General features: G+C 38.8%; 1 protein-coding gene across 1 annotated transcript in view; it reads right to left on the reverse strand.

Moving 5' to 3' along the window:
- Etfa (electron transfer flavoprotein subunit alpha) overlaps positions 1 to 18363 on the reverse strand; it is a 61353-nt gene that overhangs the window by 35359 nt on the left and 7631 nt on the right. Inside the window, exons 2-8 of the mRNA XM_057767261.1 lie at positions 15038 to 15184; positions 12719 to 12800; positions 12537 to 12619; positions 6188 to 6287; positions 5110 to 5220; positions 4393 to 4494; positions 2799 to 2867 (exon numbers count right to left, since the gene is read on the reverse strand). Coding sequence (XP_057623244.1) covers positions 2799 to 2867; positions 4393 to 4494; positions 5110 to 5220; positions 6188 to 6287; positions 12537 to 12619; positions 12719 to 12800; positions 15038 to 15184 — 694 coding nt within the window. The remainder of the gene's footprint in view (positions 1 to 2798; positions 2868 to 4392; positions 4495 to 5109; positions 5221 to 6187; positions 6288 to 12536; positions 12620 to 12718; positions 12801 to 15037; positions 15185 to 18363) is intronic.

The raw sequence follows: 18363 nt of genomic DNA on the forward strand, positions 1-18363 counted from the left end.
TCAACTCCTCCTTAACGCCCTCTCTAACCTTCCATCCCTTCCCATCCTGGTGTAGAAGGCTCTTCTATTCATGTGTTGCTTTCATTGGTTAGTGAATAAAGAAACTGCCTTGGCCTTTTGATAGGGCAGAACTTTGGTAGGCGAGGAAAAGAGAACTGAATGCTGGGAGGAAGAAGGCAGAGTCAGAGAGCCGCCATGGAGCCGCCAGAGACAGATGTGCTGAATCTTTCCCAGAAGGCCACTGCCACATGGCGATATACAGATTAATAGAAATGGGTTAAATCAAGATGTGAGAGTTAGCCAATAAGAGGCTAGAACTAAGGGCCCAAGCAGTGATTTGATTAATATAATTTCTGTGTGATTATTTCAGGGCTAAGCAAGCTGGGCGGCCAGGACAAACAAGCAGGCCCTCACCATTACAACATCATCCAACTTTTATTTTTTTCCCCTTTACCCATCGAGGTAGTTTGTGTCAGTCTGCTGGCATACTTCTATATTTAAAGGAGTTTCTTGTAAATAAGAAAGAGCCAGGTGGTGGTGGTGCACGCCTTTAATCCCAGCACTCAGGAGGCAGAGGCAGGCGGATCTCTGTGAGTTCGAGACCAGCCTGGTCTACAAGAGCTAGTTCCAGGACAGGCTCCAAAGCTATAGAGAAATCCTGTCTTGAAAAACCAAAAAAGAAAAAAAAAGAAGAAAGGAAGGAAGGAAGGAAGGAAGGAAGGAAGGAAGGAAGGAAGGAAGGATTAGGTCTTGGTGTTCCATCTACTATGATAATCTTCATTGGTGCATTTAGATCACTGACTTTCAAAATGGTTATGAACAATCTTGGATTGACTGGTATCTAAATTATTTGTTGCCCTTTTTCTTTGTTATTTTTATCTTTTATACTTTCTGTGTTTTTTTTTAAATTGAGCCTTTTATATAATTTACCTTATCTTTTTCACCCCCCCCCCCTTTTTTTTATAGTGACTGTGCTGGAGTTTGCAATTGACATCTTCTCTAATTGTACTTTCAAATTAACACTGTGCCACTTCAGGGTATGCATGCATTGCAGGATAGCCCAAAATCCTATCCCTGCTGTTCCCTGGTAGTATCTGTCACACATCACCTACCTATAAGCAAGCATAAACGAATACTCTATAAATATAGAAGGAACTGACCACATTACTGTTTATTATTTCGACTACACTATTAATTGTTAGATTAAGAATAAGCACATTTTTATTTACTTTCATGTCTTATGATCCTCTTCTTTACTCTGTCTTTTTTTTTCTTCTTTACTCTCTTTTGACCCCTATTTTCCTCCTTTCTTAAGAATTTTTTTTCATTTATTTAGTTAACATTTTCCATTTATTTTACATGCCGATCACAGTTCCTCTCTCTCCCTCTTTAGCATTTCTTGCAAGGTAAATTTGCAACAGATTCCTTACTTTTTATTTATTTTGGTCCGAGAGTTTTCTATTTCCCCTTTCCTTCCAAGGATAATTCCATGGTTACAGAATTCTAGGTTGCTGTGGTTTTTTTCCTCTCAACACTTGAAGATTTTTATCCCATCCTCATTCATATGGCTTCTGAAGAAAAGCTGAATGTATTTCTTATCTTTGCTACAGCATGACCTTCTTTTTAAACTCTACTCTGGTTTTTTCAGGATTTTTATCTTCACCTTTGACTATTCTAGCTTGCAAATTATACACACATACATATGGTGGTTTCTGAGCTTCCTGGATCTTTGCTTGGGTGTGACGGGAACGTGGGGAACTTCTCGAGCTTCACTGACTCAACTCTGTCCTGTCCTCCCGCCTCCACATCACACCATTGTCCTTCAGTTGTGGTCACTTTTTAGTTTACTTTCTATCATTTTACTTATATTCTTTAGAGTTGTCCCCTAGTTTCTGGATGTTTTATTATTTTCTAGCTCTTTTTTTTCTTTACATTTTAGCTTTAACCATGTCTGTGACGTGTCCTCAAGTTCACAGACACTTTCCTCAGTCTATCCAGTTTACTGTGTGCATAAGATGTAGCCACTTCTGCTCCCATTTTTTTAAAAATCTTTATCATTTTTCCCAGTTCTTTCTCAGCATAAAGAAAAGTACATTTATTTAGTAGTGTGTATATGTAAGTCATATAGGAATCAGAGCATGTGAGTATGTTGGGGAATAGCTAGTAGGAGGTCTATAGTAGGCTTTGAGTATTTTAAAAATCAAAACTAGAGAGTCCTAAGATTTGGCAAATGTAAAACTGCCACACACACACTCTTTAAGGTTTACTAAAGTAAATGATACCCCTTTACTGAGATGTTCCAGCATTTACTGGAGGACTAAGAAGACTACTTCAGAAAGAACGATTTAATGGTCAGGACATCAAATCATGAAAAGCAAGTATCTTATGTTTTCTCTCATGTAGAATCTAGATTTGAAGAAATAAAGACATGGAAATAAGAAGAGGAAAAAAGAGGAAGGCGCAAAAAAAAAAAAAAAGTAATCAGGGAAAATATGACCAAGATATGTTATAAACATGAATAGAAATGCCACAAATATTATTTTGTATAATTGATAAATGATAATAAAGTTAAACAATAAAGCTGAGTCAATAAATAAATGAAATAAAAACTGAAAACCATGGAAAGCAAAATAGCCTGACGCTTTGGAGGACATATATTATATGTATATATACACACACACACACACACACACACACACACACACACATATATATAATATATATAAATATACATATATATAAAATAAAATATCTCCAGCAAAAAGAGAACATCGTGCTACAAAGGAAGATGCCTTTACCTGCAGCATGCAGTTGATCTGCCAGATCGTACAGTAGCTTAAAGTTCTCTCCACTCTTCAAGCCCCGACCTCATTAAAAAAGAAAAAAAAAATTAGGTATATACAAGTTGGACTCTGCAAAATGTTTGCCATTTTATATGCTAAACTGAATGCCCATATTACAAACTGCCACATTAAGCGTACCACCTCCTTCACAAAGCCTTTCCTGATATCTACGAAACATTCAGCTTGCAGTTAATTAACTACATAAAGAGAACACTGTGATGTTTGCCGTTCCTCCACTATAATGGAAACACTTTAAGTCCAAGATGCAAGAACCACTGCTCTCTAGGTCACTGCACTATCTGTGGTACTGGAAAACTCTTACTAGTACCTGGAGAATATTCCCTGCATGACCGACTCAAAGTTCCTACTAGATTTCAAACTCCTTAAGAGCAAACATATTCTTTTTTGTTTTTATTTCTTCAGGAAATGGAAATGTATCAGGCCCATAGAACAGATATGGACTAATATTTCCTGAATGTACAAAACAATAAACAAGACAAACATCTTTGAAAAATATTAAATTGTTCCCTCTAAATACCACTTGAGAAATAAATGGCTGATGGGAACATTAACTACTTTGTTTAATGCTTAATTTGAAAAAAATTTTAAAATCACATCAATCATTATTTTCTCAAAAAGTCAGTCAACAAACTATAAAGGAGCATAATACACAAAAAGAGGTAAGTCAGGCGTTGACATTAACTGTGAAAGGCTTCCCAAGTGTCATCCACAGAGACTTGTTTACCCTTGAAAGTCCCCGAAAGTAAAATGGAGCAGGCGATTTACATACAACTTCGAGATTCCAATCACTTTTTCCACAGCCCAAAAGCCTATCAAATGTCATTTAAAAATCAAAACAAACAAACCCCACAGATTTCTGTAAAATAAAAACACCACATGGCAGAGGTGTGGACTGAGATTTGAACCCTGTTCCACAGATGCCATCAACAGATGTGTGCCAAGAAGCCCAAGTTCTGCATTATGATCGTATTTTCATATTTCCAGTAAAATATGACTAATACTTACAACTTAACAACTTCTGACACTTGGAAAGAAAAAGTAAAGGGCTGGAGAGATGACTCAGTGGTAAGAGCACTAACTGCTCTTCCAGAGGACCCAGGTTCAATTCCCAGCACCCACATGGCAGCCCACAAATGCCTGTAACTCAGTTGCAGGGGATGTAACACCCATGGCAAAACAACAATGGACATAATATAAAAATAAATAAAAGTTTAAAAAAAACCCACAATTGAAATGAAGGAAGGACGGACGGATGGACTAGATGCTACAGACTACAGAGGAAGGAAGGAAGGAAGGAAGGAAGGAAGGAAGGAAGGAAGGAAGGAAGGAAGGAAGGAAGGAAGGAAGGACGGAAGGAAGGACGGACTCAGACTACAGATTCAGCTCAGTAGTGTAAAGCTTGCCTACAATGTGCAAGACCCTGGGTTCCATCCCCAGCACCACCAAAAACTAAATAAAAGATTATGTTTTTTAAATGAAGTCTGTAGTGTATAGCTTATGCCATCTTTTAAATTACTATTGCACTTACCACCAGATACCACCACTTTGGCACCTGTTAGTTCTGGTCGATCACTTTTCGTCAATTTCTGGTCAAGCCACTCTGATATTCCCACTGGCGAAGAACTTGGTGCTGCATACATTGATAAATAAAATTTAAAAATGAGAATGACTTCAAGTCATATAGTGATAATTATTTTTAAGACCAACAAATAAACATCCAATTCTAAGAAATTTAAGTACACATATTTTCATGTTCCCAATTTCGTTTTCTTTAATTATAAAGGTTTAAGAAGACAAGATTCTTTGGGGAAATCATTTACTTCTCCTAAGTTCATCTACAAAAAACAAAATAACCCATTCTCTTAAGTGTTCAAATAAGATGCCAGACATGTTAAAATGCCACCCCTATTTTTACTATTATTACATTCTTCTATTATATTGACTCACTCAAATACCACATGAGGAAACAATAATGAAAGTAAAAGTCCTAATACAAGCATAACAGATCAATCTTAATTGATCCTCTCTCCTACTCTTTCAATCTACCAAAGAAATTATTCTTGTACCAAGAGGAAGTAAAACAGACATAAATTATAATTATTTATACAACCTTGGGATATGAGTCAGCTGAATTTTTACTTTGTACTAGAAATTAAATCAGAGGTTGTCTCTTATTTCTAATATAATCTACAGACTGAAGAAATAAGAAATGCCAAGCTATCAAAAGGCTCAAATAAATACTTACCCTTTTCTGAACTGGCACTACCTCCACTTGTTGCTGCGGCTTCAAAAGATGTTCCTCGAACAGAAAACACCTTCACTTTCTCATCACACTTCACTGTACATAATGCATTTCCTGAAACATAAATTTTATTATGAAGAAGGAAGAACAAAAGTATTCCTCTCAGGCTCAGAATTTACTTTATGAAGATGAGGCAAAAAAATAATCATGGACCAATTGTTTCCTATGTCTCTTATATATAGAAAAGAGCACAACAGTGAAGAGCTTCACAAGGGACCAACTATACTCTGAATCTCTGAATGTCTTTCAATGCACATGGAACTGAAAGCAAAGACTGAGAAAACTATTTTAAAAAGAAGATTTTGCCTTTCCAGGAACTACTTACAAAATATAGCTACTTAAACAAGAACTGAAAAAGGACCATAGCAACAGTCATGCTAAGGTGGAAAGGGGAAACCTTACAGGTCCCACTCTTAGACAAAGAACTACAGGCAACTAATGAGTAGTAAGACAGGGAGAACTAGACTCTCCCAGGGATGGATGGGCCCTTTCACTGCTTATCCAATACAACTGTCTATCCAATGCAAAGTAGCCAGCCCTTAAATCACATACACACAACTAAACAGACCCACCAGGTGGTATTTACATATTAATGCCTACGTGTATAACATAAAGAAAAAAACGCCATCAATTTGAGAGTAAAGGGGAATGACACAAGGAGAGGTTGGAGGGGAGAAGTGATATAATTACATCTTAACTAGAATTTTAAAATACATACATACATACATACATACATACATACATACATACATACATATTTGGAGGCAAGCTTAATCTCTATTAACTCAGGGGAAATCTCACTCCAAAAACTCAAAGGCCAGTATAAAAGCACCACGCACTGGATAAATCAGATGGAATGCCATGTCATGCTATAGTAGCAATTTTGAACTAAAGCATTTCTCAGAAACCTTTAAGATGGTTCATTTAATCATATGGTTTGTTTCCAAATCTCTTTTTAAGACTGTATCCTCCCCCACCCCAAAAAACAGCATGTTGATTAATTATCTTCCTTGGAACCTACCTGCATAGATAGTTCTCACAAATGTATCAGGTGACTTGATCTCAATGATGTCAGAAACTGGGGCAACATCAAGTTTGGCTGCTACTCTGGGCAAAAGGTTCTAAAAGAAAAAAAGTAGTGAGCTACAAAAATGCAAGCTGATTAATACAATGATCAACAATGGTATCTTCTAATTTCCTTTAAAGGGAAGTGATTATATAAATGTTAATTCAAATTCAAATATTTTATACTTCACATGTGTCTTTGAACATGGGACATGAAGTCCAGTTTTTGAGGTAATCTTTAAAATTAAGTGCCTACCATTACTCTATGTTAAGAGTTGTACAAGATTTACAATAATAAGCTGATTCAATTTGATAAATTATGAGATCTACTGCCCTAATAAATATCAAGTACAAGATGTGACAGTTATGGATCCCTGAATTTAAACAAGAGAAAGAGAAAAAAATCAGAAGAGTAAAATACTGGAAAGATTTTATGTATTTACTATAAGATATGAAAGAAAAACTTTCAGCCAACATTTCAAACTCTGTCAAGTTCATGTTGCACAAATGAATCAGTCACAGCAGCCTGAGAGCCAAACATCATGTGAGCAGCAGAAACAAGCACACATGCTCTTGTTGACACAGGTACATAACAGTTAAGTAAACACACGCACAACTTTGCTCTCAGTAGCCAGTGTCCTTAAGCAGGTCAAAATCTCCTTGTGTCTAGTTGACATATAACGAGGGAAAGGGAGCCTCCACGTGTCTAGTTAAAATTCCACTAAGGCTCTAGGGCTCTAAAGCAGAAGAGAGTCACTTTGTGAAGACTGAATTTCCATGTTTCTGGACTGAAGTTCTTTAAGATAATATAAGAAATTTTAAAAGTGAAGCACTGCCTTTTATCACACAATTAGAAATGCTGACCTCTACAGAGCTCAGTCAGTGGCACTTCCTGTTTCATGACACTGCTTCTGGCAGGCATGCTTTCAAGATAGCACAACAAGCACTCTCTGTTCTGTACAGAGTCTCCCAGACTCCTCGTCATTACCCCTCATTCTGTACTCTCCCACATGCACACACAATTACAATATATTAGCTGTGAGTAGCATGAATTTCTGTTGTAAAACCATTTTTAACATACATGTTGAATAACCCCTAACTAGGGTTCTAAGTACCCTGAAGGTAGAAGGTTGTGTCTTATTGTGTTTCTGTCCTGTTTCTACTCAGTGACTTCATACTTTATATAAAGTAACTACAAGCACTGACAGAACCAGCTTCATGACTGCTAGAGTTTCTGAAGGAAAAAAATTTCTAATTTTCATTTTGTCATACCTGCACTAAACAGCAATCCTCTTTCAACCATGAATAAAGAATGCTGGCCTTGCCTGACAGTCGGCACGCCTTTAATCCCAGCACTTGGGAGGCAGAGGCAGACAGATCTATGGGAGTTTGAGGCCAGCCTGGTCTACAAGACCTAGTTCCAGGACAGGTTCCAAAGCTACAGAGAAACCCTGTCTTGAAAAACAAAAACAAAAACAAAAAACAATAAAAAAAAAAAAGAATGCTGGCCTTGACTACTAAAAATACTAACCAATGTCGGTTTCCTTGCTTTTGTGGATTTTCCTTTTCTACCCTTCCCGCATTTCTATTTCCACTAGCCTTACACCTCCAGGGATCTCCTTTCCCACTTTCACCTTAATGAGCTCTACATCCCCCCAACTTCCTAAACACCCCTTCTTTCCTCTTGGGGTCCCCTCTCTACTTTCATTTCATATGACCTGTACACTTATATATGCACATATAAACATTAAAAGCTAGGAACTGCATGCCAGAGAGAGCATGCTGTATTTGTCTTTCTGAGTCTGGCTCATCTCAATATAAGAACTTCCAAATCCATCCATTTTCCTGAAATTTTCAGTTTTTTACAGCTGTGTATGTACATTTTCTGTATCCATTTATACGCTGATAGATATGGGCAGTTATTTCCTTGCTGTGGTGAAAAATACAACAGTAAGAAGTGCAAGTACTTCTGTGGTGGCTATAGAGTTCTTTGGGTATAAGTCTAGGTGTGGTACAGCTGGGTCATATGGTCATTTTCTTTTTAAGTCTTTGAGAAACTTGATTTCCACGAAGGCTGCACTAGCTTACTCTCCCACCTGCAGTAAATAAAGTCTCCTCTCTCCCTATATCCTCATCAGAACTCTCTGTCCTTTATTTTCTTGATGATGCCCACCTTGATGAGGATGAAGTGGAACCTCTAGGTTTTTGTTTTTGTTTGTTTGTGGTTTTCCGAGGCAGGGTTTCTCTGTGCAGCTCTAGTTGTCCTGGAACTCACTTTGTAGACCAAACTGGCCTCAAACTCAGAAAGATCCACCTGCTTCTGCCTCCCAAGTGCTGGGATTAAAGGTGTACACTACCACACATGGCTGTAATCTCAAGTTTTAATTTGAATTTTCTTTCTGGTGAAGGAGGTTGAATATTTTTGACAAGGCATGTGTTGAAATCTTGGTTGCCAGCCTTTACAGCTGCTAGATGTCAGACCCTTTAGGAGGTAAGACCTAGGGCAAGATAGCTGGCAGTGAACCTCAAATGAGATACTGAAATGCTCACTCCTGTCTTTCTCCCTTTCCCTTCTCTCTACTATGAGATTACCAACTATGTCTTCTCATGTACTTCTACCATGAGTCATGACCAGGAGGGCTTGCCACAGGGCCAAAGTGATAGGAGGAAGTGAGTGAAACCATGAATCAAAATACATTCCTCCTCATTTTGCTCTGATGTGGGATTCCCCTCTGTATGCTGTGAATATGTTTAATTACCACTGGTTAATAAAGAAGTTGTTTTGGCCTATGGCAGGGCAGAACAGAGCTAGGCAGAAAACCTAAACAGAAAGAAAGAGAGAGAGAGAGAGAGAGAGAGAGAGAGAGAGAGAGTCAGGCAGACGCCATGTAGCTGCCGAAAGAGAAAAGATGCCAGAACCTTACCAGTAAGCCACAGTTTTGTGGTGATATATAGATTAATAGAAATGGGTTAATTTAAGACATAATAGCTAGCTAGAAAGACACCTAAGCTGTTGGCCAAACAGTGTTATAATTAATATAGCAGCTGTGTGATTATTCGGAACTGTGCAGTCGGGGAACCAAAGAGCAGTCTTAAGTCTACATTGCTCAGTTTTCCTTTCACCGTGACAAAAAGTAATAAACACAATTCACAGGTTTGTCGCAGATCTACTTATAGTCTCCCTGTGGCATTTCTCCTATGGACTTTTTCTCATCTCATTTGCATTTGTAGGCTACAGCACCAGCATCTCTTCTGTGACTCATATTGTCAAGCTCTCATCTGTCACTACCGAGAAGTCAGTGCCAGCCAGGGTCATAGGACTTGGGAACTAAAACACAGCAAACACTGTTTCTTGGGCTCATAGTCTCACAGATGAACTCTCATCAACTAAACTCAAAATTAAACCACCAGGCCGGGCGGTGGTGGCACACGCCTTTAATCCCAACACTCGGGAGGCAGAGGCAGGCGGATCTCTGGGAGTTCGAGGCCAGCCTGGTCTACAAGAGCTAGTTCCGGGACAGGCACCAAAGCTACAGAGAAACCCTGTCTCAAAAAACCAAAAAAAAAAAAAAAAAAAAAAAAAAAAAAAAAATTAAACCACCAGAACAGAAACAGTACTCTCGGAGACAGGATGGTCCACAAGACTCATCCATCAATTCTGAGGAGGGAGGTGCTAAAATTTATAATACCATGTGTTGGCAATTTAACAATATCTATCAACAATGTTTAAAGCACAGTCTTTAAACTCACCTATTTCACTTCTTGAACTCTATTTTAAAAATATGCCAGCAAAGGCATACAAAGATGTATGTACAAGGATGTCTTCCTTGCAGCAAGTGACTGAAAACAACTTGCTGACCTTGACTAATATGGAATGCTATGCAGTCAGAGAGACAGATACATTATGAGCTAATATTTTCAAGAATATGTTAAGCAAAAACTCCTAGTCACAAAACAATAAAAATATGTATGTACATGCACAATTTAAAAACAACAGAAAGAGGCCATTAGTAAGGTACACTCCTGAAATAGGAGGAGTAAGCTAAAAATATAAAGGACAGTGTTACATCCTTGTTCTTCATACTGCTATATTATATCCAACTTCCTACTATGAGGTTATCTGTGTAGTTAAGTTTCTTGTACTGAGGACTGAACCTGGCACCTCGTGCACATGAATGGGTAGTCAAGGGTTCTATCTCCAAATCAGCTTCTATTCCTTGTGTGTGTGTGTACATGCATACATGCGTGCATGTGTATGTGGTGCATGTACCTAGTGTCAAATGTATAGGTGGCCAAAGCAGAATCTTCCTTTATAGTTCTCCATCTTATTGCTTTGAGGCAAGGTCGCTCACTGAATCAGAAACTGACTATTTGAGTTAGGCTGGTTTTCCAGCAAGCTCACAGTATTCTCCTGTAACCAGCCTCCAGTGTTGAAGTTATAGGCACATGCAGCCATGCCCTTATGTTGAGTGCTGGGGACTTGAACTCAGGCCCTCATTCTTGCAAAGCAAGTGCTCTTACCTGCTGAGCCATCTCTCTAGCCTTCTCTTTTACTTTTTATTTTGAGACAAAGTCTTACTAAGTTTCTCAGGCAAGCACTGAATGCACGCCTACTGTCTCCACCACTTGGGCTTCTAAAATTATAGGTAAGCACTGGCTGCTCTTCCAGAGGGCCCAGATTCAATTCCTAGCACTCACAAGGCAGTTCACAATTGCTTTAGTTACTTTTCTACTGCCATGATGAAACACCATGACCAAGGCAATTTGTTTTAAAAAGCATTTGATTTGGGGTTCATGGTTCCAGAGGGTAGGAGTCCATGACTATTATGGTGGGGAACATGGCAACAGACAGGCCAGCATGGTGCTGAAGTTGAGAGCTCACGTCTCCTTCCACAAGCACAAGGCAGAAAATACTAACTGGGAATGGTGTGGACTTACTAAAACCTCAAAGCTTGCCCCCAGTGACACACCTCCTTCATCAAAGTCACACCTCCTAATTCTTCCTAAACAGTTCCTCCAACTGAAGACCAAGTATTCAAATATATGAACTTACAGGGGCATTCTCATTCAAACCATCACAAGTGTCTATAACTCCAGTCCTAAGGTATTTGATATTCTTTTCTGACCTCTATGTACACTACACCTACATGGTACACTGACATACATGTAGGCAAAACATGCATACATTTTAAAAATGAAAACAAAACAGAATTTAAAAAAAGGGAACTGGTGGGGAATTGAACTCTCTGGGTTCCATGCATGTAGGCCAACACTCTACCTCTAGAGTACACCCTATCCTCACTGCCCTTTGTTCCATGTTCCCTTGATATAGATCGGCACTACTCATTTGTAATGGTTACTTCTAATTGTCGTCTTGACACAATTTAGAATTACCTGGGAAGGGCTCTTCCTTGATTACATTAATTGGTGTGGGAAGACCCAGTCCACTATGGGTAACACCCATTCCCTGGTTTTGGGTATTGAATTGTGTATGAGACTGTGGATGTTATATGACCAGTTGTCTCAAGTCCCTGGCACTGTGACTCCCTGCCATGATGGGCTGTACCCTAGAATTTTGAGAAAAACTTTTCTCCCTTAAAGTTACTTTGTCAGGGTGTTTTATCACAGTACACGTGATCAGATTATAGCTGTCTTTAAGGATATTCCTACCATAACAGAGTCACTCCCAAATCCCTTGATTAGACAGATTTCCTACTGTATCTATCAGACGCTCAAGTAAATCATCTCTTCGGATGAGTAACTATACACAACGTCCACACACACATGCACAGAAATCAATTTAATAATAGCATTATCCAGCCCAAATTAGAAAACCTAGAAGTGAAAGGTTTAATAAATTATGACAAAATCCTGCAAGAATAGTTAGTCTGTAACAAAATTTAAAGATCTGGAAATGACATTTTAACAGAAAATTGGATAAAATCTTGAAAGAATATATGTAAATGTTAGCCGTACTCCCCTAGGTATGACCAAGTCAGGACGGGCTGTCTAAAAAAGGTCTATTGCCGGGCGGTGGTGGCGCACGCTTTTAATCCCAGCACTCGGGAGGCAGAGGCAGGCGGATCTCTGTGAGTTCGAGGCCAGCCTGGTCTGCAAAGGGAGTTCCAGGACAGGCTCCAAAGCTACAGAGAAACCCTGTCTCGAAAAACCAAAAAAATAAAATAAAATAAAATAAAATAAAATAAAAAAATAAAAAAAAAATAAAAAAAAAATAAAAAAGGTCTATTATATTTCTGGCCCAGCAAAAGATATCCTGTTCAGTGAGGTCAGACTCCACTTCTCACCTTTCCAAAAGCAGATGCTCCAGCACAGATGTGTGTGTAATTGAACTGCTTCTGAGTTTCCAAAATCAATGGTGTCAGTTCCTCTGAGAATTAAACATATTTGGTAAAATACATTTCATGCTATTTTTATAATCACATATTCAAACCTAACAGTCGCTACATTTTCCACTGGAACACCTCACCTGGAAGGAGGCCTTTGTAGGCATCATGCTGGGCCACTAGAACCTTTGCTACACCAGCTACTTTACAAAGATCTTGGACCACCTGTGATAAAAAGGACAATTTCAGTACTGATGGAGGTGGCTTTGAGGTTTCAAAGCTCATGCAAGGCTCAATCCTCCCCCAACCAATCACTAAATAAGAAAATGCCCTATAGAAAACTTTATGTTGACCCAGCATTTGGGAGGATGAGTTAGTAGGATCACAAATTCTATAAAACTACAGGGTAGAATAATGTCCACTCTCACAAATCCAAAGGAAAAAAAGAAAATGAAGGGGGAGGAGGAAGAGAGAGGTAAAATAAGATTTTCTCTCTGTATAGTAAGACTCAGAACCTACTAGAAGTGAAGGCACAACTTAAGCATCATACTTGTTTAATGCTGACTGCACTTCATTTGGCAATAATTTCTCCTGAGACTAAGATTAATAATTCTAAGTAACAGAAAGAAATCTTCAATTACTGCCCACTGTTAAGATGGAGTTTCTGCCTATACACAGATACTTATCTATAACAAAGTAAAGTATTTTCTTGTTTAACTTCTCATTTTTCCTGTTTGGAATCAGGAAGTGCTTCTGAGAAAGCTTTGATTACTCTGATTTTCCCTATACAGAAGGCAATTAGCATTCTCCCTTTAAAGTAACTTTAACATGAGTGGTTTCTGCTTATCAGTCTCATCTGCCATTACTGTCTTCCACTTGCTAATTCACTGGTGAATGGACACAAGGGTTGTGCCTTCAGCCCTCTCCACAGACTATACGGCTCTGCAGTATTCACTGAAAGGAGGATGCAGTGAAGAACCTGCCGGGCCAGGCGTTGATCAGCACAGTTACACTGTCTTACAAAGAGATACATCGGAGTTTAGCATCCCCAGCTTCAAAATATTTCCAATTAAGAAACCCACTTAATTCCAAAGTCGCTACACAGCAGCTTGTATATAATGTGGAACAAAATTTCCCATTGAAATAATTGTTTACTGTCAAAACTTCAGTACTACACAGAATAATCACCTTCTGTTTATGATTAATAGCTAAAGAAAACAATATAAAACTAAAATCTGTCTACACTATTAGGCATTTTTTAGAATAAAAACATGACATATATAAGACTGCAACTGATTAAATATCTAGTAATTAAAAAAAAGGGGTTGTTTAACCCTATCATCAGACATTGTAAACAGCAACTATATAATACTCAATATACTCAATAAGCAGCTTGGAGGTGGTGGCGCACACCTTTAAACCCAAGACTTGGGAGGCAGAGGCAGGCAGATCTATGATTTTGGGAACAGCCTGGTGTACAGAGCAAGTTCCAGGACAGCCAAAGCTACACAGAGAAGCCTTATCTCAAAAAACAACAACAACAACAAAAAAAAAAAAAGAAAGAAAGAAAGAAAGAAAGAAGAAAGAAAGAAAGAAAGAAAGAAAGAAAGAAAGAAAGAAAGAAAGAAAGAAAAATATTCAATGATCATCAAGAGGAATGTGATAAAGAAATCTATAACCTGAAACCTGCTGAATAGTCTTTTAAATACCAAGTTTATGCAAGGAATTAGAAGTGACATTAGCATTCTGAACCTGCATTACCAAATGCTTTATTTAGTAAAATATATAAGCTGCTAAAAAAAAAAAAAAAACATTCTCTTTCTACATTTACTCTTCATTGAGGGCCAAGCCCCAGTCACACACTTGGCAACTCTGATATGGTGGAGAACTGGCAGCTAAAGCTTTGCGAGTCTTAACAGTACTTGTCTACACAGTAGCCCAAGGGCATAGATCCTGCACACATAGTACAGAATAAACTTTCCAAAGCTGTTACTTAACAACCACAACAAAACCAACATTTATATCAGCTGTAATTTGAGGAGAATGGAACTTAGATCTGAATTCTTATGCCAGTTAATGAGCACCCCCGATACTTCGCCTAGATTTACCACTTTTGGGAATTAGAAGTAATTAACAAGTATATTCATCAGAACAAAAGGGATCGGCTATTAACCTCTAAGGGGACTCAGATGCTACCATTCTACTTGGTGCCTGATGGCACAGGATGGTGCCAGCCAGCAGAACTAAATCAAGAGCACTCTACCTCATTTTAAAAGATGAAATGTTTCATGAGAAAACCTTTTGGTTCTATTTCTACACAAGTAATAGTTGTGAGGTTGACCATTTAATGAGGATTAGAGACCAGCTTGGGCTATGGTCCTCGGCATAATTCTCTGTTGCCATCTTTCACTGTCTCCTGATGGAGATTATATATGCTATGGCTGACCTTAAAAATCTCTCACCTTGTCACATTTGGTTCCAGCTACTAAACAGGACACTTCACCCCCAAGACGTCCAGCTGCAGTGATGGTATTTAGAGTAATGGGTGCTAGAGAATCATTTGCATGCTCAGCTATTACCAAGGTACTCTGAAATCGAAGCAATGAGGCCTAAAAGGAAAGGAGAAAAACATTATTGTAGTCTTTCAAAATAACCATTATGCAGGTAGGCTTTAAGGAAAATATTTTTGTATGCAATGTTCAGTTTTGTAAGTGTATTAATAAAGTACTTCTTCGATGACATAAATTAAACTCAATCTACCTTTACCTAACAAAACCCAAAATGCAAGTTTGTTTTTGTGCCAGCTAGTCTTATGTCAACTTGACATACAAATTAGAATTATCTGAAAAGAAGGAACCCTAATTGAGAAAAATGCCTTGTAAGATCTGGCTGTAAGGCATTTTTTTAAATTAGTTATTGATAGAGGAGGGCCCAGTCCATTGTGGATGGTTCTATTCCTGGGCTGGTGGTCCTGGGTTCTGTAAGAAAGCAGGCTGAACAAGCCAGTAAGCAACACCCTACCATGGCCTCAGCTCATGCCTCTGGGTTCCTGTGCTGTTTGAGTTCCTATCCCGACTTCCTTTGATGATGAGCAGCAATGTAGCACTGTAAGCCTCCCTTTCCTCCCTAACTTGCTTTTTGGTCATGGTGTTTCATTGCAGCAAAACAAATTTTAAGACAGCTAGTTTCCTCCTTTCTTCCTTTTTTAGTTTTTCAAGACAGAGCTTCTCTGTATAGCCCTGGCCATCCTGGAATTCTCTGTAGACCAGGCTGGCCTCGAACTCTGAGATCTGCCTGTCTCTGCCTAAGTGCTGGCTAGGATTATTGGCATGGGCTACTGCCACCTACCTGGCTCAAAATGTAAGTTTCTTAACATTAAAAAAAAAAAAAACTTACATCAAAACAATTTTCCCACTATGTCCAATAAATAACTTCTATAGACCTATATTTAAAATTCTTAAACACAATATATTACCTGTCAAGCAAGGGATTAGACAAATTCTATCATCAATTATACTCAGTTACATAAAAAAGAACTCCTACTAAGATATTTGGGGGGGAACCATTTAATATCAAAGTAACTGAAAACAGAAATCTGATTTTAAAAAATGACAAAAAGTTTGGTGATGGCTTACTGGGTAAAGGCACTTGCCTTATGCCCAAGGTCCTGAGTTCTACCCCAAGGACTCACACGGTAGAAGGAGAGCACTGATTCCCACAATGGTCTTATGACCTCCATATGTATACTGTGGCATGTGCGTGTATCTCCCACCAAAAGATGCACTTTTAAAAAGTTCTAAAGATGACACTAGCTGCAATTTTGTTGGGGTTTCAACTGTTTAAATACGCTTTGGAATGAAAAGGGCACCAGTGAGATGAACTCCTATCTAGCCCTATCTAGCACAGACTACCAAACCACCACCAAAACATAGTTCATGGTCATTTTCAAAATCGTTCAGGGCATTTTCAAAAACAAGAAGAAAAAAATTAATAAGAATAATTCCTATGCTTAAAGATTTCATGGGCAATAAGACTTCTTCATGAATAACCAATTGTAAGACAGAGTTTTTCAAATGAAGAGAAGCAAATGCTGAAAGATGCAGATAGATCATGAAGTCAGTCAAATAGAGAAAGGGAGTAAGTTTAGGAATCGATATAAAAAGATGAGAAATTGCACCAGAGACAGGAGGAAAGACGAAAAGACTGGACCCGACCTTGTAGGATGGCATAAGAAACTAAGAAAGAAGCACTGGATCAAATGGCACTGTTGCGTGACGTCACTTAACAAAGACATTCAGTGCTCGAACAGGAGTGAAGAGAGCACTGAACAAAGCTAAGCCCGGTGTCGGAGCCCACAGATGTGGATTTGTTCCACCTTGACAAAGGTTAGAGTTCAGGCTTCTTCTTGCTCCTTTAAGGCTAGTCACAGGACGTTTGACCTGGGTGCAGCTACCAACAGGATGTTTTGACCTAGGATGTGGTTACTTGGTACTTTGGGTATTTGAGAAGGTGACTATTTGTTCCCTATCTCTTGGTAAAGAAGACTTTTGTCTTCCCCTCTTCTTTGGGATGGGGTATTTAAGGCTCATGAGATATACACAGGGGTGGATTTCATATTCACTGGATTGCTCTCCCGACTCTATCCTGTGTCTGTCTTTTCTTTATCTCTGCTTTTTCTGCCTAACATTCCTAAACAACACGCTCATACCCTGGAATGTGCGAACCCTTGGAACACTTCGAGGCTAGACCCTGTGCACCCCCCACACACCTGGGTTTAGAAGCTCACAAGGAAGGTATGAATGAAGGGGGGGGGGGCAGTGATGGTACCCTAAGGCTGCTTACATAACTAATGGTCAGTCTCTGTAGATCTCTGGCCTATTTTGAAGGTTTTAAGTATTATAAGCAACATGGAGAAAACAATCCTCCAAATTAAATAACAGTACAACTTCAGCAGATCAGAATGTCTTCTGCTAAAATAATCTTTAGGGCTGGAACCTGAGCAGGCTTTCTTTCACCTGGCTTTCTTGGTCTCCATAAGCCAAATTCAGCCCTACTCTCAACAAGATATGTATCCTTATGTCCCTAAACTATAGCACTTCATCCCCAACCTTCTCCCAGCCTTCTAAATCCCATCTAACTACAATAAAGCAAACCTGGACAGACATGGGCATATACCACCCACCACTTCCAGAGATCAGAGACCTCTCTAGAGAAAGTTGTTCATTAGTAGAAAACTCTCCAAGGTCACACTACCCCAAGAATTAGGGAAGAGGACATAATGCCAGAGGACACTCAGTGATACCAGCAGATGGTATTTCTTCTCCTTTTCTTCCTTTTTTGTCTACTCAAAGGAAAAGGAAGAAAAATGATACCTTGATTTCTTGAAGTTTTGTGTTGTTTTGAGACAAAATTTCACACTGTTAACCTGAACTACATTATTGGTCAGAGGCAGCAACATGCAGGGGAGCCCTAACAACCAGTAGGGACGCTGAGATCTGGAAACTAAAAAATGGGGCTGTAGATTTGCCTTTTTAGACTATGCCCTGGTCTGCTAGGACTTTCCCCTGAGTCCCAGGACCTCTTCAGTATGTTACACACTATTCTATAAGGAATCCACATTTCATTTATTATTTATTTATTTGAGTGTTTCTCTTATGTAGCCCTGGCTATTCACTATGTAGACCAGGCTAGCCTCAAATTCACAAGAGAGCCTCTGTCTCCCAGATGCAGAGATTAAAAGGAGTGTGCCACCACACCCAGTTTCACATTTTTTTTTAATTGAAAAAAA

Source organism: Chionomys nivalis, chromosome 4 (assembly GCF_950005125.1).
Source record: "Chionomys nivalis chromosome 4, mChiNiv1.1, whole genome shotgun sequence".
Taxonomy (NCBI): Eukaryota; Metazoa; Chordata; class Mammalia; order Rodentia; family Cricetidae; genus Chionomys; species Chionomys nivalis.